This window comes from Hetaerina americana, unplaced genomic scaffold (genome assembly GCF_022747635.1).
Source record: "Hetaerina americana unplaced genomic scaffold, ioHetAmer1.1.p SCAF_3, whole genome shotgun sequence".
In the NCBI taxonomy this organism is placed as follows: Eukaryota; Metazoa; Arthropoda; class Insecta; order Odonata; family Calopterygidae; genus Hetaerina; species Hetaerina americana.
In genome coordinates this window covers 93,883,476-93,908,289 of record NW_027286874.1, presented here as the reverse complement: position 1 = coordinate 93,908,289, position 24,814 = coordinate 93,883,476, and the positions used below count along the sequence as shown (strand labels likewise).

General features: G+C 37.1%; 1 protein-coding gene and 1 long non-coding RNA gene across 2 annotated transcripts in view; both read left to right on the top strand.

Moving 5' to 3' along the window:
- The window catches only part of LOC139690159 (uncharacterized), an 86,779-nt gene extending 74,240 nt beyond the window's left edge, over positions 1–12,539 (top strand). Inside the window, exon 3 of the long non-coding RNA XR_011701458.1 lies at positions 12,399–12,539. This is a non-coding gene — a long non-coding RNA (uncharacterized lncRNA). The remainder of the gene's footprint in view (positions 1–12,398) is intronic.
- A 97-nt stretch (positions 12,540–12,636) lies between these two features.
- wake (wide awake) overlaps positions 12,637–24,814 on the top strand; it is a 143,927-nt gene continuing 131,749 nt past the window's right edge. Inside the window, exons 1-2 of the mRNA XM_071587429.1 lie at positions 12,637–12,717; positions 14,702–14,943. Of these exons, the coding sequence (XP_071443530.1) occupies positions 14,886–14,943 (58 nt within the window). The 5' untranslated portion in view covers positions 12,637–12,717; positions 14,702–14,885. The remainder of the gene's footprint in view (positions 12,718–14,701; positions 14,944–24,814) is intronic.

Here is a 24,814-nt window from a genome sequence, read left to right as displayed (position 1 = left end):
TGAATGGTGCTTTAGACTAACCCCCAAGTCCTGAAGAGTGAAAAAGGTTACCACTTACCAAGTACCCTCAATTCTCTCATATATATGACTCCTTTAGCCGCATAAGAGTCTGATTTAAGAATCACGAAACGGGTTTTCTTTTCAAAACCCAAGAAAATTAAATAAAAACTTAAAGTTTACAGTTCTTTCAGTACGCTTAGTGATTTTGTTGAAATTAGTTGTCAGTTGTTTTGTTGACCAATTCGTTCTTTTTCGTTTTTTGCTTCAAACTTTAAAACCATTAAATAGAAAATTTACAATTTAAATTCAAATTTTCTTGAAAAATGCTGCTCACAAAATGTCAGGACAATAAAATAAAGAGTTAAACGTGAATGACAAAAACTAGTAATTTGCACTTTTAATGTTAGTTAACTAAATATTAATAGTATTTAGTTAGTGCAGTTCATATGAAGGGCTGGTCGCTTAGTAAAAAATGTAACTCTAAATGGGAAATCATTTGGAGTTTTTTATTATGCAATGGGCACTTGACATTTCAGGATTAGTCAGTTGTCATCACCATATGAGCTGTGTAATGTGATGGGGTTTATGATAATATTGAATTATGGTATCGGGGTAAGAAACTGTTAATTAATCCATTATTGCTAATGAAATAATGGATTAATAGACAGTTCACACACACTGAATATAGCGTCGTTGTTCAGCATGAGGATTATTCAAAAAAATAGTCAATTGTTCATAACTTTTCAAGTATTATTTTTATTTAAAATCAATGGTAAGACATGATTAGTTCATAAAATAAAAATAAATCAATGGTATCAAATCAAATCTGCATATTTTATTACTTCATTGATGTATGAATCAATAGATTATTTGATTTTTGAAGCAATCAAATTTAATATACAAAGGAAAGCCATACTTCGTTTCTATCACACTAATGTGTAGTTTACATGAAAGCTAAATGCATGTGCAATTTATTTCAAAAGTTCTCTTACTGCTGAGGAACGTAATATCACCGCAAAAACTTTCATATATCTAGTGCGTATGTGAGCCCTTTGGAAACCTATGGCATTCAAAAGTAAACATGGAAGTGCTCTCCACTAAGAAGGTTAGAAAAAGTTAGAAAAGCCTCAAAAAGCGGATAAAAATAGCACAGATGGAAGTTTACTGCTCCAAGGTAGAATGGAAATTAGGTTGGCACATCCATTGTAAGTGACTACATAAAAACTTATCTGATGTATTATATTTAGCTCTACACCGTAATCACAGAAATTTTCCTAACAAATATCGTGGCAATCTCATGAAGTGAGTAGTCCGGAAATAATACTCAATTGTGAAAATTATCAACTGTATCGGTATGAAGTTTCTCATGTTCCCTTTACTGAGAAACACTGTTTTCATGTTTGTCTGTCACAGATCTTAAACGAAATAAAATCTGCACTGATTCCCTTTATGCATTCATAAGTTGTTAATGATAGCATGCGTTCAACTATTTTCCTTCAGGTTTCAATTTTTGCAAAATTATACTTCTCATTATTTTCACCTGGCCATTTACCTTCAACCAAAATTTTTTGATCCGAGAATCGCCGGGAAAGTCCTCTGGTAGCTGGATTAATTATCGTTGATAACAATGTATTTAAAAATGATTTCAACATGAATTCCGGTAAAATAGAAATTATATAGCATTCAATAATGATGAAGATGAAGTTAAAGACAGTGGTAATATATGCATGCATTAAGTCCTTTAGTCGAACAGTCGAGGGCTTCCTACTATCATGTCGAATTAATTTTTTTATTATCATATTTTTTTGGTAAAGTTATTTTTTAACAATTCAAAGTCTATGTGCCTATTAAGACAAAAAATCAAACAAGAGCCAATAGGCTATATAATACTGTACAAATCTTGGAAATGTATTAATCAGAGAACTTTCTTAGAAAAATGATTTAATGAATCGCCAGTTACCCACACTTAACAAATCATCAGACGTCTCAATTTTGTCAACTACTTAACTTTACCACAAACTTACCATTCATATTACTGCCTCATTTAAAAAACACTTCGATATGTTGCTCAAAAATTACCTAAACCGGAGGAAAACTTTGCCAGGAAGTCAAGATGGTGTATCCATTTCCAACAATTTTTTTAAATTATGTTTTATTTTCCAACATTAAATATACCAATGCATATTTACTAAAATAACATTTTCTTAGCATTCATGTCTCAGCATGTTGCATCTAAATTATGACGCTTTCATATGTAAACTCGGTGTGCTTTCTCTGAATGTAGAGCCCCAATCCTCCAGATTAATTGATTATCCTCCCAAACCCATTATCTAAAGATTATCATGCATCAAATTTTAAGAGTAATGTTAGATTAAATCTTTATCCCTACTTTCATGTAACTAAATGTTATTTGAAATATATGGGATAAAACCGATATGAGTGATAGTTGGTAGGTACCGAGAAATACTTAAACATCTTCTCAAATTATCCACTTACTAAAAGGTCTACGAGCACGAGTTATATTTTAATAGAATTATGAAAAAGATGATGATTTTAAATCAATTATTTTTATGATAAAATTGATTCCTCCCCCATGACTATTTTGAAATTGAAAATAAACTTCATGTATTTCACTGATGAAACTAGTTAATCATAGTAAATAGTTAAATTATTTTATTTGAAGGCCTGGAGTGTATTAACGATCCGTTTGATAAAATTTAAACCCTCTCTCCGGAAAATTTGTTCGTACATTTTGCAAACTGAAAAGATATCCATTTTTTCACCTCTCACGAAGCACATTTAATGATGCTATTCATTTACAGGATCAAAATTCAAGTGGTTTACATATTTGATACATTATATCTAGACTTCCCCTTCCAATCGGGTTTATTATAATTCAGATCAATCGATCACGTTCATGAAGCATGGAAAACGAGGCAACTTGATGCCCTAAAGTATTTCAGGTCCAATTATAGCATTGAAAATATTTTTACGGTTCTTATGTAACATTAATTCGTAAACAAAAACCAAAGAATTATATGATATTTTTTCAGACATTTACTCAAAAACTTATGCTAATGGTGTTCATAATACGGTCACATACTAAGTTATTGGTTAAAGTTAACATCTTTGGAACCTCAAAGCTAGACACAAGTACTGCCCTGAAGGGAGGTAGGGAGAGCGTGTAAACTACTGTGTGACGTATGAAACATTAGATATTTCATTAGACTCAGGTAACCCAGCCGCTATATTGTAGCTGTTACCGCAAGCTTCAAAAGAGTGCATTGCCGGGCAGAGTTGCCATAAGGGTTCAACTTCATATTTGACTTCCTTTTCACGGTAAATACATGAAAATGTTATGATTAAATAATTTGATCCTTTATTGTTCATCATCTTTCTAAAAATATCCATGTACATACCCTGTAGTTTTTAATCACTCCCCGAGTTAATAAAGACTTTTTAATTGTTTATTTTACACCTGGTTATTATTTCACCATTTTCCATTAATCAGAACATTATTTTCTTTGCGTTCTACTATCTTCTAAATTACAAAAAAATTATTTTCTTCTAAAATTAACAAGAATATTTAATGGAAGAGAAAAATATTACGGGTGTTCGTGAGGATCTTAAAGGCAAGCATGACCAGAAATAATCTTATTTCTATGAATATAGTAGATCTTCATTCTTGGTTCCTGTACTATGGCAAACGAGTTAAGAATTACATGATTTGCTTTTTCTTCTAGAATAAGACGTATTCGTATAAATATTAGATTAAGCCTCTTGAAGTAAAATTACTTTAAAAGAGATTATGAGTTTCATTGTGCAATCGTTATTTTTATTTTTCAATGTGCCAATGTATATATAAACGCATAATTTTGGCAAAATATTCGATCATAACCATTTTTTTATGTAGCTCATTTTAAATTTCAAAGTAAATGCATAATATATTTAGTCAATTAATAAAATGGTATCATAGATTAATATGATAGTTTATTACTTTAAAAAATACGGTACCGGATAACCTACACGATGACGAAGCTATAGTGGGACAGAAGATGCAAAAAATCTATGTTGGTGTTAGTTGTGAGTATAAACCCTCTCAACGGTTCACCCAGCGTGGAAGAAACACGGTGAAACCAGTATTTTGCAAATTTTCCCTTGAATTTGAACCTGATTAAATATGTTTATTTTAACGATCATAATATATGATAAGTGTGGGTCGTGGTATTCCAGGGGGTAGAGCGTTGGATTGCTTACCGGAGGGCCCGGGATCGATTCCCGGGCAAGCCTCGCTGGGCACCTGCAACTCCACCCAAGCTAAAGTGATTTTTCGGGTACCAGATCTTCCTGGGAAACCAACCATAACTGGCACAGGGAAAGGAACTGGGACAGGGAAAGGAACTGGCCCCACTTCCCTGATGTGTGAATTTCACACGCCGTCGGGCTTAGTACTGGGTGAACTCTACCATCATCTACCAAACCGACTTTTGGGTTGATTACTGTGTTTATGGTTATGGTTTATATATATATATATATATAAAAAGATATAGTATATCTTTTAAAACTAACGCTCTTCAGTGACGACACAAATTTATAATAACTTTGATAAAAACACTAATGCCCAGAAATTGAGAGTACCTTCTTTTATTTTACTCCGTTTTAATAATGTCTTTATATGAACCGTAGATCTTCGCTGCTTGAAGTTTCTACCAAAAGTGTGCGTTTATGTGTTTGTCCGTAATAACGGAGTCCTTGGAATAAAAGGGCCTTATTCCTATCGTAAAATTTATGCTGCACTGCAGTCCTTGTGACTAAAATGGTTTCCCTGAAAGTAAAGAGATTTCCCAAAGAATTCTCGGGTCCCGGGAAGCTTGTAAAATGACCATCTAAAACGGTTTTGCACCTTATCACTTTCATTTAGTTTAGCTTTCAGAACTTTTATAAATCAGAAACATCTGTTTCTGCGCCAATCTAACTTCTGAAACTGTGCAACTTTTTCACTCCTCAACTTTAAACTGCCCTCCATACCCATGTGCCTCCCGTTTGATTCCAGGAATATCTTCCTTTGATGCTAATCCCTGCAATATTTAGTCCGAATGTTGACCGTGGGCGGGAAACACGTCACCTAGGTTAGGGCTGGCACTTGTCTCTTCTGCCTCCGAGGGTAATGGGCAGGCTGGAAGGGAACTGAAACTCCGGCGAGGGTATTTGACTTAACGATCCCCCTGCGTATATTCTAAAAACCCTGGCTTTCGCCCGAACATATTCGCCCTTCTCCTCTCTCAGTATTGCCTCTCGTCATCTCTTCCCACGAAAGTTAAACGGGAGGCACAGTCCGCCTGAGCTTCGTAATATCGCCGAAGGAAGCCAGCAAAATGTCCCCGCTGGAGAGATTTCATCCCAATTCGAACCGAATTATTGCAAAAATTCGCTCTCAAAAGTTAAATGTTCGAGATCTCTCAGCTACAAATCCCAAAACCCTGCTTCCGTCGCGTGCTGGCTGACGCAATAATACCAGCACCTCATTTCGAAGCGTTTCATCCTGCAAACGTGGCACTGGGCTTACATTTTTGATGATGAGCTAACAAATGAGGCTCGTAATTTCTTCCAGGCATAATAATAATAAAAAATGAAGAGGGAAATATATTTATTCCCAGACGCTCGGAACAATTAAAGGTAATCCTCGAGTGACATTCCATTAGCTTAATGAAGAAGAGTGGAAGATTTGGGGGGTAAGTGGAAATAAAAGACTGAGCGCGCGTATGGTTGTAACTCGGTCCAAGTGTACCGAGTGAAAGAAGAGCGGCGAATGTGAGCGGTGTACAGCAAAGGGATGGATTGAAGGATTTAAGGAGAATCCCACAGAGAACTTGAATGATACGAAGTTTGGGGGTTGGGGTAAGGCATTAAACGGCTAGTACTAGTTATAAAATTGGAAACCATTGGGACATTTATCATACGATCCGCCCATGGCTTTAATTAAAAAGTGAAATTTCCAAAAGCAGAAAGAAACTAGCATTTTCACTCACGAAATGTCCTATCTATAAAACTAAATGGAATTGAGGAAATTAATATCTGAGCGGAATTTTTAATTAGCCCAGAAATAACTGCATTCGTCGATATCCAACCATATTCATCCATATAAAAGCACATAATTACAAGAGAGACTTTGTGAAGCTCTGCTGTATTTGAAACATTTAATAAACTAATTTAGATCATGAATGACAACTCGATGGAAAAAATATCATGTGCATTGATCTAATTAAAATTTGTATGAAAGTAAGCAGCTTTGGATACATAATCATCCGAGTATCTTTAATAGGAGGGCGAGCAGAAAGTTAAAAGGAATTAAATGCCTCCGTTTGAACAGGAGAAGAGTTGAAATAGAAGCATGCATTTGAAAAGAATTCACTGCTTGTTAAGGCAACAATATTAATTATTTGAATGCTAAATTACTAAATATTTTCGGTTATCGTACGGAGTATAAATCCTACCTTTATAATGTTTACATAATACTAAAAGAAGTATTAAAACGCCTTAGTGAGAGGAGGAGTTTGGCGTAAATATGAGAATTTGAGACTCATGGCGTAGAAACAAGTGTTTCTAAGAGTCACACTAAGGGGTCTTCTCTGAAAGGTTCTTCCATGGAGGGCTTCGTCAAGGTGTGACTTTCCATGAAGTGTTGACAAACGCGAGTCATAAGACGTGTAGATTATAAATTTCTTGCACCAAAAATGTGAAATACAGTTGATGAGCTTGAGATGAATGCATGGTTTTTATTGTCTAGCAAATTCCTGGATCATCATTATGTTGTGTATTAGTATTCAACAGCCGCAGCACCCTCAACCAAACGCGAAATGAATACAAATATTTTTTTATGTTACTTCATGTCCGTGGAGGTTTACGCCTATCGTTATTTCCACCATTATCCTCCCTCCTTCGCTGTTTTTGGGTCAGTACTCGCAGTAGTTTATCGTGATCGATACGCCCTCCCTCCCAAAACTTTGCTACACTGAGTCCCAATTACACCATGTAAGTGCATTTCACTGTTTCTATCCATATTACGGCGATTTATTGGGTTCATTGAGTGTGAGAATTAAGCATGTCGTAGTATAAAGCTAGCGAAGCTTAATTTGATTACACACCAATATGCTAGTGGAGACGAGTGTACCGGGAATCAGGAGAGAAGATTATAAACCCTTTGTGTACTCTAAAGGATTATTAAAATGAATCCTTTGTGAAATGATAGGTACGGTGTTTTTTTCAGCCGACACATAAGAGTTCAGTTGTCATTGTGTTTAGCAATGTTTTGTGATGCCCAATTTAGAAAAAAATAATATATCTCTCTAAACTGTCTGCGTTAAAAGAAAATTGATTTTAATACTCTCTCCTCAAATGTTTTTTAATAATTTACTCTTCAAAATCCTACATAATGAAACATTTAAACAAACAACAGAAAGATTATGGATTATGGACGCGGGTTTTTATTTTCAGTTATAATCGACCTTTAATAGGTCACAATTTATTATAGATTCAACAAAATTCGAGACATTTAAAATTGAGGTAATACAAAACGATCCGTGGCGTGATCAAGAATATTAACCAATTATAAAGTGAGATAAAATAATAGTTCAGGAAAAATATTCCATGGGAAACTTGGTGAATCCCCCAGAAGGTTTGAAACCTGTCCGTCACTGTCACTGAGCGGAAATCCCAATGAAGCGGTGAAGAAGCCCGTGGGATATGACTTGACCCTTCTCCGCCTCTAAAAATCTTCAAGTTCGGGGACGATGTTCTCCTGTGTACAATTTCAGAATGACGAGAAGCAATTTCGGTGAAAATGTAATCCTGGAGAAAGGAAGAGCGAGGAAAAAAAATAACTTTCGTGTTCCACGGAGTGGTCCGAAGTTACGTAGTAGCGACCGGTGGATCGGGCTATGCCCTCCCCGTCTACCTACTCCGAAACATGTCCAGTCTCCCATTCTTCCGTCCAGCGCAAATACAACTTTTCTGAAAATGTGTAACGAGTTAGCCCAATTATAGGCTACCATCTGCAGCATGCATAGAGCATGTAAAACATCATATTCACTAGGTCACACTCTAAGGAGTTCAACGCACTAGTCCTGAGAGGAATTTTATGTCCCATTCAGGATTCTCTTCAATAAGGCGATGATCCCGACAGTTTGGAGCTGAATGTTCGGGAATGCTGACGAGCCATAGCAGTAGACTTAATTGTTTCTTGTTTTGGAGAGAGCGTGGGTGTTTTCATATCGCTATCGTGGCAGAATAACCGGCATTGATATTCACGATTAGCTGATATCACAAAGCAGGCCTTTCCCTTTCACCTCTTCATTTGTGTCGCCCGCGGATGATGGCGTGAGGTAATTCAAGCGCATCATTCCACTCCCATGGATCGTTCACCAAATTGTGTGACGCAAGAATGGACTGGGTAGTTCAATTCAAGGCTAGCGAATGATGAAGGCGGTGCTTGTTGAATGCACAAGGGCGCAATTTCATCTATAGTTGCCTTTCAGAAACGGGTGCCTTCATATGAGTGGAAACCTATTACCTCAAAAATCACGTTCAATTTGCTAATAGAAGAAGACCACTTGGTAAATTTTCAGAAAATCCTCATCAGGATAATCGTCTGCGTAATGAATCACATAAGCAGATATGCGTTAGCCCCAGCATATATCACGCGACATCCACGAATTCTTGTCGAAGAAGGGGAAAGGTCATAAAAGGAATAACAAAGGAGGATGCGGGGTAGCAATAGGAGTTGATGGGATTTCCGTTTCCAGGGATTTATGGGGAGGAAGGAAAAGGATGAATCTGAGCGGAATACCTTAACAGGGAAGTTCAAAAGAGGTGAATGTAGTCAATGACCTGTTGTTCAGGAATAAGGGGAAATTTTTTTAGGCCTAGTACCTTTACTGCGTCAAGCCTTAGAACTATTTTGCGTCCCATTCTACGAATATTTCAGTGAGAGCCTCAAACTTGAATATTTGCAGTGAATCAGGATCTTGTGTAATTTTGTGGATCAGAATTTACACTTTACTTCATCCTTTCAGTCCCACGATTGCACTTGTTCTCGACTATAAAAATGAAATTGCGAGGGAGAACAATAGAAAATATATTATCTTCAAATAAATCTAGAAATGAATGTTACGCTATAATAATTCGAAGAAAAAAATTATTTTTACGCTTTTAATTAATAATTAAATTTATTAGAGGCGAACTTTTTCCATGAATCACTGTAAGATTTTTTCAATGCCCAGAAATTCTCATTAGTCGGGTTCTAGATATTGAGTCTGAAAGCAGATTCTGGTAATTAATCGAATGGCGAGGTAATTCCGCCTCGGATTGCATTTTATCTGGAGTAAAGAATAAATAGAACGGTGTCGGTATTCATTCCATAAGCGTGGTTTGAATTGATGAACGTCATTGCTAGCAACTGCGAGAAGTGGGGTGGAATATTTTACGCTCGAAGAATCTTTTCAATCTGTGCCTGTTCCAATTTGTAAGTAACGGTTGGCGGGTGCAGGAATATATTTTAGAATATACAAGTAGATTCTATTATGCACGCGTTTTGATATTACTTTCAAGTATTGCATTCCGCTTTCAGAACGACCTGAATATTTCAGTTAGGACTGTGGGTATCGGCATGCCCGGAAGTGCCTAAATCAAGCAACGTGTTAGGCTTAGTTGTGGTATTATAGTGTAAAGAGTGAAAATGAGTTATGCCTTTGATGAAACATCACTTCCACCATGTAACTAACCATTGCGCCGCTATTTCTAATCTAATATTTGTATGCTCATTTTTCATCAATTTTAAAAGTTAAGAATGTGTTCTTCAATAATCGAAAAGATTCTTAAATGGAGGAAGTTTCGTTCACCTCATGATGTGTTCTTTCGTTCCAATAAATACAGCATTACAAAAAAACCAATCAATATGTTTTATGCTAGTGAGAGACATGAGTAGGTTTCTTCTATGATATAGTCGGTTTGAAAACTGACAGAAAATGCTATGAGCCGCACGAATTCGTATTAAATTATTTACATTTCTTAGCTATACTTAAAAATTTTCAGAAAGACATACTTAAAACTGCAAGAATAACATTTTAATCTACCTGATAATTTGAAACTGTCTGAAATAAAACTAAATTCATCATTTTTCCAAGAATTATATTAACAAAGACCGTGAAAAGGATGGAAGAATGTATTTCAAGACGCAGAGGAAAGAAAAGCAAAAATAACATGAAATGATTTTTCTAAATGAGTATAAGCGTGTTATAGACTAAGCCAAATCATGAAATTAACAATTTTATTAAAGGGTTTATAAACAACAGAGAACTTATAAATGCAAATTTTCTGTTATTTTGGTCAATATTTACCACTTACAAAACGCCCTGTTGGTTATACTGTTCAGTACACTTCGAAGCCCGTTGCTTTCGACAGCCCGCCGGTCGTGACGCAAGGGCGTCCACTTCACCGGTGCATTGATCCTCTCTCCTCATCCTCATTGTTCCTTCCGAGCGTCCTTCGCCTCCTCGAATCAGCTTGCAAGCCAGTGCACATTGCGCCCAACACCGAATTTTCGTCGCAGACATTCAGTGGGTCGGGCTATTATAGGCGAATGAGTATGGAATGGGTGATTGTATTTTGAAGTCATTGCAAGCCATACTAAGTATGCGAATTAAGTTGCCGAGATGAATGATTCTTTTCAATGTGTAATGCATCTAATTATTGACTTGGAAAATAGCTCATTTGGGCGATTAAACAATTAAAGACGCTATTAAAAAGATATGATTTACCAAATATAATACCTCTACCCAATTTTATTTTTGATGACTTTTCTTCGAGCAGTTTTGAAAGTCCTTCAACTAAATATGTGCACTCTACATGTGTAAGAAAAACATGGTTTCTTTTAAAGGGCAGAATTAGGAAATACCATTGAAATAATTTGATTCGATTCTGTGGGAAATAGCATGTGATGGAAAAATGGTATCTTTGATTTTAAAACATTCAAGTTTTCTTCTTTTATAATCTTTGTCTTTTGTTCTTTAAAACGTGCTACATTTGCAGCCTTACTGAACAGAAGAATTTACTAGCAGTTTTTCAAGTGGCAAATATGAATATACAGAGTATTTTACACACGGTTAATATGGCGAAGGGCATTAAATTTAACATGTTAACTTTCGTTTTATTGAAGCACTCTAATGAATATAAGAATTATATGAATTAGTATAAATAGGAATATGAGTCAAACTAGACTTTATATTGTGTGACCCGATGAAACAACACCGGTTGGTCTACTCCACGATGAAACATTATTTGTCATTTTGCAGTTGAGTCTTGTCCAGGGTTGAAACTTTAAATTTGATTAATGACCAGTTTTGTTATTTTATTGTGATATATTTGATCAATTTCAAAAAAGTTATATAGAAGAGCGAAGTTTTGTTTACAACTCACCTGATGACGTTTTACGTCTAAACTTGGGCCGTGTAATAATAAAATCTGTGGAAATCACAAGTGTTTGTGCCTCATTTATGAATTGATTTCACATAATTACGCTTGTACCAACTAATTAAATGAAACTTTTTGATTTTTCACTTAAAACCTCACCATAATACTGCTTAGTGTCAGGTAGGGGCTTATGTGTCACTGATAATGACAACATGTCAACACAACGAAGCTATTTTTTAAAGGCTTTTAAGTGAGCTAATCCAAGCGTTTTTTAATCAAGTTTTAACGTGAAGCACAACCTTCCGCCGGAAACTGTTATCCTAAATTTATAAATTGCGTTCAGTTCCATCTATCAATAATGTCTTGAGAGGAAATTCGGTGGATCAAGTTAAAACTAAAATTAAAATGCATGCGATTGCCCGCTCTAAAACTTCATTCACTTTCTTAATAACTTTCAATTAATAATGCCGTGAGCGCAACTAATTAAGATTCATTTTGTGAGCTAACGAGAATTTTAATTTTAAATTTAGCGTTAAATTTCATCATTCATCGGTGACTTATAGAAAGTGACATCCAAGCACCCCAACGCTCATTTCTATGTCACATTGATCATATTCGGCAGCAAAAGAAATACTTAAATAATATTTGACTATAAATATATAAAAATTTATGCACATGTATACATACATCTCTATGCATAAATATATGCATAAAATGTTATGTAGGGTTTAGTTCTTGCATGTGTTATAGCTCGTAGAGTGGGGTTACATTTTCTATCAATATGGTTAACACAATCAATGTGTGATGGCATAGTTTAGTATATGATGACATTTTATATTTTTGTCTCGTTAGTTCACATCGTAGCGAGGTGTGTCATTATATTATTTCGCCTCTTTCCTCCTCTTCCCCCTTCTCCCTACTTCCACCGACAGTGCCGCAGAGACTTTGCTCCCCGGAGTCGCAGGCGGGCGCCGGCTGGAGCACCACCGCCCCCTCGCCTCACTTACTCCTTACCCCGGGGGCGACGACGCCGGGGTCGGCACCGTCACCGCACCAATCCCACTCTCCGTCCTCGGGAGGCCGCCTCTCCGCCCCCGGGGGCAGCGGAAGCACCACGGCCCTGTACCGGCTGGCGCGGCTTCTCAACCAGCGCGGCACCGCCTGCTCGTCCCACGGCTCCTCGGGGAGCGGCGAAGGGTCGTCCAGGGCGACGGCAGACAACCCGGCGCACCGGAGGCTGAGCTGGGAAAGGTCAGTGCGCCCCAGAAGCTCTTGTGGTCCCCCTCCACTCCTCCAGGGGATCGTGCTGCCCGAGGGAATTTCACGAGCACAACGCTGACTGGCTGACCGCTGACCGGCATCTTTTGTGAATAGGAAATATGTAATTTTGATCTTTTAGTATTGTAATGCTTATCCATGACTTTTCGCTTGTATCAGCAATATTTTTTGTTCGCCCTCTTTCTGAGGTGTCGCGGATTCTAGTGCAAATGAATTCTTTCGGCAATGAATAAGCTACAGGAATCATGATCGATCTCTTAGAATTGCAAATTTGTTGATACTTTGTATGCCTTGAGCACAATAAATTCATAGTTATTATTTCATTGCTGGCGCACTTCTGACTAAAAGGCAAGTGGTGGAGAGGATAAAGTTTAAATTTAATTTGAAAGCAGTTTTGATCAAATTAATGAGTTCTTCGAATACATTGACGGTTTTATTAACATGTTCTCTTAAGTTATGCCAAAGGCTTCACCATGTTCGCTTGACCTTCATTTGGGCGTAGGGTGTTTCAGGATTGTAAATTAATTAAATAGTTAATTATGAAAATATCTTCATAAATTAGAGCCTGAAGTATATATATTATATATGTTTCAGGACAAATTTTATTTTTTCGGTAAACAGCTTCTTCAATCCCCTCTTCCTCCCAGTTTGTCAACCATTTTCTCGATAATTCCCGGAATCTATGAGCAACAACTTAGAAACATATATCTCAGATTCAGGTGCACTTATCAAATGTGGCGTTCGAAATCGTCATGACAACTTTTAATGAGGATGTAATGGAAATCAGATTATTTAATGCTACGCAAAAGGGTTTCAAAACGTAACCTTTGTATTTTAACTCGTCAACAACTCATTATTATTTTAATAATTGACGGTATAAAGTAAAACCATACGGCTGAAAATGGTTAAAATGGAGGCGTGAGTCCTTACCATGAAAAGAATCGTAAAACTTAAAAGCTATTTATTTTTTAAGGTAAATTGCAACCACGATTGCCCTAGCGCAGCCACAAATACTTTGCCAGACTGGCTACTTGGAGCTAGCTAGGGAAAAGGTCACGTATATCAAACATTAGCGATTGCTCGAAATGGAAACTGGAAATAATCACCCATAACTTAACTCGTCGGAGTTTTCCATAAACACAATAAAATAAAATAATAAGTATATTTTTTTAAGTTTAGAATTATTAGTTCAGGAAATTTAGGCACTTTGAAATTTTTGCGTTTACTTAATACCTTGGAATAAATTTTGGTTGTTAAAAAATTTCATATACATTTAGCCTAAAGAAATTAATTGTAAGAATATTCTAACTGACAAAAATCTTGCAATCAAATGTACTTAGCATACAAAATACAATATAATAAAGTATTTCCTTCTTTCTATATGACGTCATTATTTAGTGTTATTTTCTAACAGGGAAAGGAGGCAAGCATTCGAAATTATTCCAAGTTTATTTACGTTAATTTTTAGTAAAGAATAATTCCTCTGGGAATAGTCAATTTATGGGTTGTCCAATTTGAATTAGGTCATTCATTTAATAAATACAAATATCTGTTTTTTTGGTGGTGAATATGAGTCAGCCGGATAAAGTCATTGTATCTACGATTCTTTAATTTTCATAAAATTGCCGAAATTGTTTTCTCCATGTCATTCAACCCTGAACTGACCGTGTTGAATTAATATGTCAAAACATATTTCGAAAAATACAACTAAAGGAATTATATCACTTGATATTCCCGACATACTTCTCTTTATTCCTGATATTAGTTTTTCGTTTGATGGATACTCTGTAAAATGATATTTGGAATTAAGTGCCCTATATTTATATTCTTTTCTCCTAGTACTTTAAAATTCAGAAAAGTCTCATTTGAAGCCGTAAAGGTCAAGGAGATGAAAAATTCGCATGGTATAACTTCCCACTCATCTTCCGTCTCTTCGGTGACCTCCCTGCAATTTCAGGAGGGAGGCCGAATCAACCCCATCGAGCGATCGCATTCCCAGATCGTCATCCATTGACAGTGTCGTGGAGTTGGCATGGTCAAACGGTGTGGGCAGCGCCTCTTCTCCGCGAGCGGAGTCACCATCAACCTCATTCGCCGGCCAGCGGTGCCCTTCTCCGCTCCTAGTTCCACCGGAGTCCACCATGTCACTACTGTCTCCATCTGTCGGCCGAAGAATAAAAGGCGCCCGCCTGGCTATTGGTAAGCAGCGCTATTTCCACGATCGATATAGTAAACATTAGCATAATTGGTGTGTGTCGCCGCGTCCTCAGAAAATTCAAATCCAAGAGTGAGTGAATACCAATTTCTCAACGCCGCTAGGGATGTTTTCTTCACGAGAAAAGAGTAGTTTGACGGGTCCGAAATAAAACGAAATATAGTAGCATTCACATAGCTCATTGCCTTTTTTTCGCCGCATCCAAACACCTTGCAGCGTTATCCAATGAATTTTGGACTGAACTGCGTTATCGTACTTGTTTATCCTTAGAGTGTATGTAATATATTGCCAGAAACCTACGCGTTAGTATATGCAGGCCATTCGGAATAATTACTATTCCTTTATGCCATTTTCTCTTCTTCTCTAGCAGCTTAAAATCTTCATTCTGAATGTGTGAGAGTATTCTCCTCAATAAACGTAGCATTTATGGTTCGCGCGACATAATCATTCTATGCCATAGAAGACAATAGCGTTTGTGAGAACGAGATAGTAAATCAATAATATCTGAAAGTATTAAAAAATTATCAGCTTTTTAATAAGTTTAGGGAGAGGAAGTTTGTTTAAAGGTCAATGACCAAAGAAAATGTATTTCGATATTTTCGATAACACACTTTAGACTCCACAGTCCAGAAGTTATCGTTGTTGTATTCTTATACAAGTGAGTGATTATCATTCCGAGTGGTTTAAAAAAAATGTGATTAGTGCTTTCATTTAGTTGTATCTGTGGAACCCCGTGTTAAAGTATAAGTAATATCTACTATTGCTATGGAGAGTGAAAGAAGGCAGCTCTTTTGGTGCATAATTCATTTTAACCCAGAAGGCATACTTAATCTTAGATCTCTCATAATTTTAACATTATGTAAATGTTGTTAATTTCGTGCTCAGATGTCTTATTTCCTGTATCAATCAACAAATACCAGTCATTTCTGATGTATTTTGTACTACTACTAAATTGTGAAAAATTTTGAATTTACATTGAGTCTAGTCGTTGCTATTATCACCGGAATTGTCCATTAATGGCATGCGAGAATTGGATCCAACTTAATATAATGCACTAACCCAAACTTATGGACGGATCCCACCTTTATTTCTCCCAAAATTATTGGTATGTAAAAATTCTTTACACTAAAATTCCGAAATCCTGATTTAGGAGTATTAATCGCTCTCTTTAGAATGTAATTCCATGGACTGGCATCATGGCTAAGGCCTATCACACTGTGTACTGCATCTTCAACGTTATATAAATCCATTGCTAAAATACGATGAGGGAAGGTGTCCTTATTTATTAAACCCTCAAAAGTATTACTCTCTCAACGGTTGTTCCCAGAGACCCACTTGTCTAAACCGACCTATTTCAAATTCCAATCTATCGTTTTTTTAATTTTAAAAGTTTAACCGCCATAAATAGTTGTCGTGAATATTAATAGTTATAAGGTAATCTATCGGAACTTCGTCATACCACTGTTCCAATAATTTCATGAAATATTGATTCCCGTAGGCGCATTTATAGTATGGCTTGTATAAAATACGGAAATGATAGATAAATATTCTCCTCAATAAATATAAATGAGTCAAGTTATTTCAGCGCTTTTTTGTTCTTTCATTTTATGATGGATAATTTTGGTTTTCGTTTATTTGACCTTATCTCATTATATATATAACATTTTTGTTATTCACCGCTCACTTTGTTTGGTTACCATTATATTCTGGGAATTCAATGCTGTATTTTAAATCATACAACGATGACTTTTGCCAATATGACATATTTCAAAGAAAAATACGCTTTAATTGTCATTGAGAAATCTAAAAACTTATCAGGGCATCACTTAAGCCAAAATTACCAGTACATTTGTTATTAAATTCATTTTTCAGTGTTTTGTGATAGACTATCGTTATTAATCAAGTAAATTTGTGAACGTTAGCAGCTTTCCTGGGGGTAGAAAACATTCAACTTAAACTTATGCATGCGTATAATCATCTGAGAAATTTTTTGCACCCAATCTTACAAATGTTTACACTGCTTGGATAGGGCTCGAACAGTACAGCAGGTAGACCGTTCCAATCAACGATTGTTTGGTTTTCTTGTAAATTTTGTTTATATTTTGCCTTTGGGCCTAGTAGGTTTGATTTTACCTTGCATTTTTGCTACTTCCCCATGTAAAACTTGGTTTCCCCGCATCCTCACCCTGAGGGGGTATCAAGAAAACGGCTAGAACCTGTAGTTTATTGTAAATGTAATCCGTTTGTTGACCACAGGAATACAGTTGCAATTTTTCAGATGGCAACATACCTTTTGCAAATTCTCTAAAATGTTGTTCAAAGGGATTAGCGTCCGGAATTCAAGATTTCCAACTTTATGCTCTTATCAAAGTCAATTGCTATTCCTGGAATATGATCACTGCGATGTATCCGTATCATTCAGGATAAGTGGAGGAGATACAGATCTGCCCTTAGGGCCACCTTGATATAATCCCTTCTGATCCCATCGACTTTCCAAGAGTTTTTATATTTTGTAAGCTGGAGTAGCTTTAGTTCTTTGAGAATGAATGAATACACCGATACATAAGGTCAGGTAGAAAGGCAGTATCAAAGTTTTAAATTACAGCTGTAACTACATACATGTATGCTGCTTCCCTCTATACACTTATGATTAGCTCCATTTACCATTTCAAGTAACATTAGGCCACGGAACACATATAATTGTGCTTACAAATAACTTTTTTCGATGCTGCGGTGATCGTTGTGTGGCTACCGTATTGGCACAAAAGTTACCATTTAAATTTAATCTGTTTATATATATTTTGTAATCTATAGAAAAGATAAAACAACTGAATAAAAATGTATTTTTTCTTGTAAAGTCCATCTCCATGCATCGCCTAAAGCACATGTGGATTTATCCTGTCTCTTACCCATTCTCTAAAATCTATTGAATTGATTTATATCCCAGGGTTGAATTATGTGGAAAATGTTGTGCTTAATAAGGAACTTAGATGCAGTAAGTTGGACTGAAAAGTTACTTCAGCGGAATCGATTGCATAATGTCTCCTTATCAAAATTGACCCAATACGAGGATAGCTTGGAAATCGGATGCAGACGTTGTGTCTATCTATGTACGTACTTCCCACCGACCTTTGTAAACCGAAATGATGGAATATCATGAAATGTATACAGACAATCACAAAAGGTAAATAGGCGGGCTGAATAACTGGCCTTGCGTTGCTTCGTAAATATCCCCGTAATTAGTTTTCTTACATGTCTTTAACAATGCGACCGAACGTCTTCTCATAACTGTTTTCCTTTACGATTTCCCAGGAGAACTTTTATCTCACTGAGGTTAATTGCGTAAAATCTCCCATAATTGCGTTTGTATGTTCAAAATTCGTGAAATAAACTTAAGGCAATATTGGCCGAATGTCGTCGGCCCTCGCCAATTCAACAGCTGCGCGCAATTGGCATCATTCAGCTTGCAAAATTTCAATTCAGCTAAATTTTAAGAAGAAAAGATAAAATTCATTGTAAGCATTATTAGGCGCGCTAGAGAACTAAGGGCAGCCGCTCCTTTTTGTGCAAAGAAAAAGCCATGACATTTCGTTGATTTTTATCCATATTTCATGAATAGATATTTTGATAATTATGATGCTTTGAAAATTGTCCAGCATTTTTCCTTGTTTTGATTTATTTCAATTGGCAAACATGTTTTTGACTTATTGAGGAAAACCGCATTGCAAAATTTCGAACACTTACCATGCTATTCACAAATCCTCTTAAACAGTTGCACTACTGGAGGAAGTAAATTGCAATACAGTTTTTTTACAAAGAAGGGCATTCATTGATTTTATATCAACGTTAAATTTAGAGCTCTTCTACAAATTTAATTTATGCATTATACTAGTTTTACTGCCTTACAAAGAAACAACACATGTCTGGTTCACATCTGTCTCTTATTGTTAACAGAAACAAATTTGACTTAATTACTTTTTTTAAGCGGTTTTATAATATATGCACAAAAATATTTAACATAAATATTTTTAAAAATATTTAAAAAATTGCTACATATATATATATATATATATATATATATATATATATATATATATATATATATACACACACATATATAATAAATACATATATACAAATGTATGTATATATAATATATTTATACATATATAAAAATGCATATATACATATATTTACATGCATATATATATACATATATATACATATATATATTGGGCGTCGCATCAGAACATTAAAAAATATGCATAGAAAACTTAAAAATACGCATGTTATTTGGCCTTTCTTTGTAGCCTTCCAATACAGGTTAGACGATGTCGCTTTATGTTAGACGGTGTTATATTGCTCTCGCGAGTACTTCTAACTCTTCGATGAGTGTGTGTATGTATACAATGATTCTCCTTTGCAGGTGAAGGGTCTCTTGACTCCGATACTTTTACGGGTTTATGATTTTTACAATGAATACCTTCTCAAGGCATTGCCAATAGAGGTCCGTTAAGGTTTGAATGGATTTCCATGAACACCGCCCTAAACGTTCCCGTGGGAACTGCGCCAAATATACACGCATAGGTTAGACAGATTAAAAACAAATTGAAAATAGCCTTCCATTGAAGATTTTCAGTAAAATTTAAGCTGGTAATACTACCTTGATCAAAAATTTCCCGGAATTTATTCAGAAAATTAAAAATACAAGTTTATTCATCTAAATCTATATTGTCCCCTTCAAAGTAATCCCCATCGACTGCAACACACTTATGCCAGCGCTTGATCCAATCCTCGAAACATTTTTTATATTCGGTTTTCGGTATGTCCATCAGTGCTTCCTGCGATTTTTCCATTACTTCCTCTCGGCTGCTATAACGCGTTCCCCGTAATGGTTTTTTAACTCGATTGAACAGAAAGAAGTCACAGGGAGCCAAATCAGGTGAATTCGGTGGCTGTTGGATGGTATTTGTTGCATTTTTCGTCAAAAAATTACGAATAATGATAGCACTGTGCGACGGTGCGTTATCATGGTGCAAAATCCACGAGTTTTCTGCCCACATTTCTGGTCTCTTTCGGCGAATTGCTTCACGCAAACGTCTCATAACGCCCAAATAATACTCTTTGTTTACTGTCTGGCCTTCTGGCAAAAATTCATGATGCACTACACCGTTGTAATCCATGAAAACCGTCAGCATTGCCTTCTTTTTTGACTGAAAACGACGTGGTTTTTTTGGTCTCGGCTCATTTGGTGAACGCCATTCACTTGCCTGATGTCTGGATTGCGTGTCGTACTCATAAACCCACGTCTCGTCTCCAGTAATGATCCTTTTGATGAATGTGGGATCGGATTCAGCCTCGCAAATCATGTCTTTTGCGACGTCAACACGGTCTCTTTTTTGCATGAAATTGAGGTCTTTTGGCTGCTACACGACGGAAACCCAAATCATTAACCACAATGTCTTGGGCGGATCCATAGGCAATGTTCAAGTCCTCCGCTATTTCTCTGATGGTTAATTTGCGGTTATTGACCAACATTTCTTTTACTTTATCAATTTTTTCACCGACTTTCGATGTCGATGGTCTGCCACTGCGTTCATCATCTTCGATTGACTCACGACCACTTCTGAACCGCTCGTGCCACTGGTAAACGACCGTTTTTTTTAGAGAATCGTTGCCGAAACACTTTTCCAACGTCCGTGCGCCACTAAATCCGTTTTTTACGCAAAATTTAATACAAGTTCGTTGTTGCAAATTTAAATCCATTTCTGAAATTGTAAAAAATCGCCAACACACACAGAGATAGATGTACTCTTGGCTACGTAACTTTTGCAAATGTCAAGTTATGACACTAAGATTTAAAGGGAATATCAACAACAGATGTACCAATTTAACAAAAAAAACAGAACTCAAATCGGAACGATGGGAGCGCCACACGGTGGTTATTCCGGGAACTTTTTGATCAAGGTAGTATATTCCATGTTTTTTATTGGAAACCACAGGCTCCACATGATAATGATTCTTTAATGTGCGAATAGGACACGCAGTAAGCCTAATGCTTGCAGTGTATCTACGACCAAACTAACTTTTGGTTAATTAACTATGGGTCGTGTTAAGTATTTAACATAACGTTAACCGGACTTTTCATCAGTTTATCGGAGAAAAATAATCGCTCAGAGAATTGGAACATGCTCAGTTTTATTATGTTCAAGCCACACATTAGAATTATCCCTGGCGAGATGTTAATCACGCATCTTACCAAAATCCCGACAACCAATTTTGACGACGGCCGGTAGGGAAAGGACTTTTTTTGTGTGCAAGACGGACGCCTTAATTTTCCACGACGTCATTTTCTTTTTCCGTGACGTAGCGGAGAGAGCCTCGCGTTAATTGTCGCGGCGGCCCAAAGACCCATCCCCTTGCGCCCGCCCCCCCCTTGCCACCCACTCTCCCACTCCCGTACCCAAATGGATTCTCCCAGGAGCTCCTTCCGCGCCATGAATATTCACATCGCTCTCCGGGGCGATATTCTTCGGTCGGGCAGGGCAAGGATTAACCCCGACTGCAGGGGGGCCTGCCTCCTAGTTCCCCTCCGCTAGCTCACTCACTCTCTCACGCACGCACCTCGGAATCTGGAACAATCTCAATCGCGGTGGCGTCTCGGGCAACGGCCGACCGCCGACGACGTCGCCAGGCGGTGCCCATTGTTCGGGGGCGCACCGACAGATTGGGCGAGCGATATCCAGGGCCTTTTTTCCCCAGGCCCTGCCTTTCTCGGGGGTGCCCCTTTTGTTTGCCAAGGCGACCTTTTACGAATCCGAGGTGGAGAGTAGTCAGCGTGACTGCTTTCTCTCCTTTAGATTGCAGATACGATGCTGCCTCCCCAAACAAGGATTACCCACAGTTGTGCATTCTCCCGTCACAGATATTTCTCTTTTTTATTTTATTTTTCATCGAGATTTATATGTGACGGCGATGAAATTCTTTTCCCGTGGGTGTAGTGGACTTAATAATCGTACTAACTTATTATCACAGAACCAGATCTGAGTTTAAACTGAGTGGTCCCATTAATACTTTAATCATTAATACTCTCATTTTTTTATTCGTGGTAGCCGAGGCGCCCGGTGTCAACCGGTTTCATAAATGTATAGAAAGACACGTCAATACAGTCTTTTAGCATTTCCCAAGTGTTGTTCTCGAATCTGGGAAGTAAATCTATTAATTCTTCTGTAACCACGCCGGTTATAGCCTGTGCTCATTCCATAATTCTGTCAATGGAAATATATAGTATTTGGAAGGTAATATAAATTGAATTTTCGATGAAACTATGGCACTCTATTGTTTCCTGTCACTGCTGGGCGTGTTTTCCTTTAACAACCTCACTGTTCTTTCTCAGTAACGAGCAATGAAGCTCAAGGAAACATTTTACCCAAAAGACTTTTTTCGGCTACTCCCAGTACGGTTCGCCACCGTAATTTTTGGTTCAAAATGACTGCATTATTTTTCTGGAAAATGGTAAGTTGTTCCCATGAAATCTTATTACAGTTTCATTTTCCACGCCTGAATAATTTTCACCGTTGGCGGCTCAAAAAATGAAAATACGGGGATTTAATTAAGTAGAATAACTTCATATAGCGTACATAATTGGATTAATGGGATCGCTCGATTAAATACGCCGCCTGACATAGCATTTCACACGCAGCCGTAAAATTGCAAATTTTTGCCTCATTACGGCATTTTAAATTGCCCCCCTTGTTAAAAAAACCTGCATGCTTGATTTTATTTCATATTCTCATACATTTGGTATTAAATAAAGCGCACCGCCTGAATTGAGCATGACAGAACATATTTCTTTAATCCTCTTTCCCTCAACGACTTTCATTCCTGTGAAGTACCGGAGTGCTAAAATAGTAATGAATACTTGAATAAATAATAACTTACATGAATCGTAAAACTAGCAATCCCATCTTCTCTTTGTTAACATGCCAGGGAATAAATCCAGATTTTAAATTGTTTATGACTCATACTATGTACATTACGCGTTAACAGGAGGAGTTAAGTAAATAACATGACCGCGAGGAGAAAGTCTAGCGACTAAGCAAGTGGCCGCTAGTTTTAATCCCTGCTTTTTCTTTTAAATACGCAATTTCATATTCCGTGGGCCTTGAAGTTTCTCGACTAAACTTTCTTCCCCTAAATCACCACGAATTCCGGCATTCGCCCAAATTTTAAAGAGGAATGTGTTAGGGAAATTATGTGCTAGAAGGAGCCGCACTCCGGAGACCCGAGTGAAGATCTGTTGTTGACAGTGCTCAAAGAGACGTGGAAATCCTTCTCACCCCAAACCCTACCGTCCGCTGAGAGCTTTCCTTCGACCCTCCATCCCCGAAATCTCATTAAATTTGCATGAAGGCAAGTCTCAGAAGAAATGGATGAAAACTCAGTAGTTGCCCCGTATTCGCATAGGTGCCTCGATCCAACCCCAGTATATATCTACTCGATTGGACCAATGGTGTTTGTATGGGTTATCAAGCGAACAACAATAGACATCTAAGTGGTTATATTATTTGTAGATAAAGAGGGAAGCATAAAATACTCATAAAATACCCTAGATTGCTCCTTGGCACAACATCTTAGCAGGGAGGTAGTTAACTTAACCTCATGCATATTTCGGACAGAAAAAACCACATAATCATCGAATATTTCTTTTCGTTCAATCCTGATAAGGAGAAGATTCTAGAAGTATAATTCGTCGATTTAAAAAAATACTGAATCTACTGATTCATTTTTTTTCAATTAAATACCTTAATGTAACGTGGTGATCATTTTTTTGTTGAAAAGTTATCACTACTAAGCTGTACTCATGGATTTTTTGAGGGCAATAAAGCTTAGCTAAATAATTAACCCTTCGGCAGTTGTGAAATATAACTTAGACACTTTCTATTAGATCTGTGACATACATCAAACAAGAAACGGATCTGTCTGTTTGCAAATAAATGACAGATTAGCCAGCCTGCTTTCGCGTCATAAAAGATTATATCATTTTCACCATCAGTCAATGAAACTATCGGCTGATATCCAAAGAAATCTTGATATTAGTTCATTTTAAATTGACGAAATCTTCAAGCCCAATGCTTTCATAGCGAAGCATTCATCTACATCTACATAATACCCCGGAAGCCACCGCAGGGGCGTGTGGTGGGGGATGTTAGAATGCCACCCGTAAAAGGGAATAAAACCACATGCAAAACCAACAAATTCATGCAAATCTACACCAACAGAGGCGTATATATTCCTACAAAAACCTTTTTAAACTTACAAGCATGCAAATTAATATGCTTTCGACTAACACACACATGCATATGCGCCTACGAATGTAGTAAACATCCATCGAAAAACGTGCAAATTAGAATTGAAAAGTGCGAAGGAGAAATTCTAATATCACATGGACTGATGGTCTTCACCCCAAAAGACACCAGCATTGACGCGAGAATAGCTGGTAGCCGTCGGCGGAAATTCATCTGAAACGGTAATCAAATTAGCAACCTTTCCCTTACCAAGTGAACTCACACCACGCTACCCTAGACTCAATCGGTACTTGCATTAGTTCGACCGGCGGAATACCCGTGTTTGATTCCTGACTAAATTGAGCTTACTTCAACGGTAATGAAATTTGCATTCAACTTCGCGACTGCCATCGCTGATATTATATTCTCTCTGCGTTTCATTATCGATAGCGGTACGTAGGAACATCAAGTTTATTTAGCGTCTAAGTGCATTGCCATTGAAGGCATGCGCCGTCTACTTGTGGAAAGATTTTCGACCCCCTGCTTACCTCCTTAGTCACCACCTTCG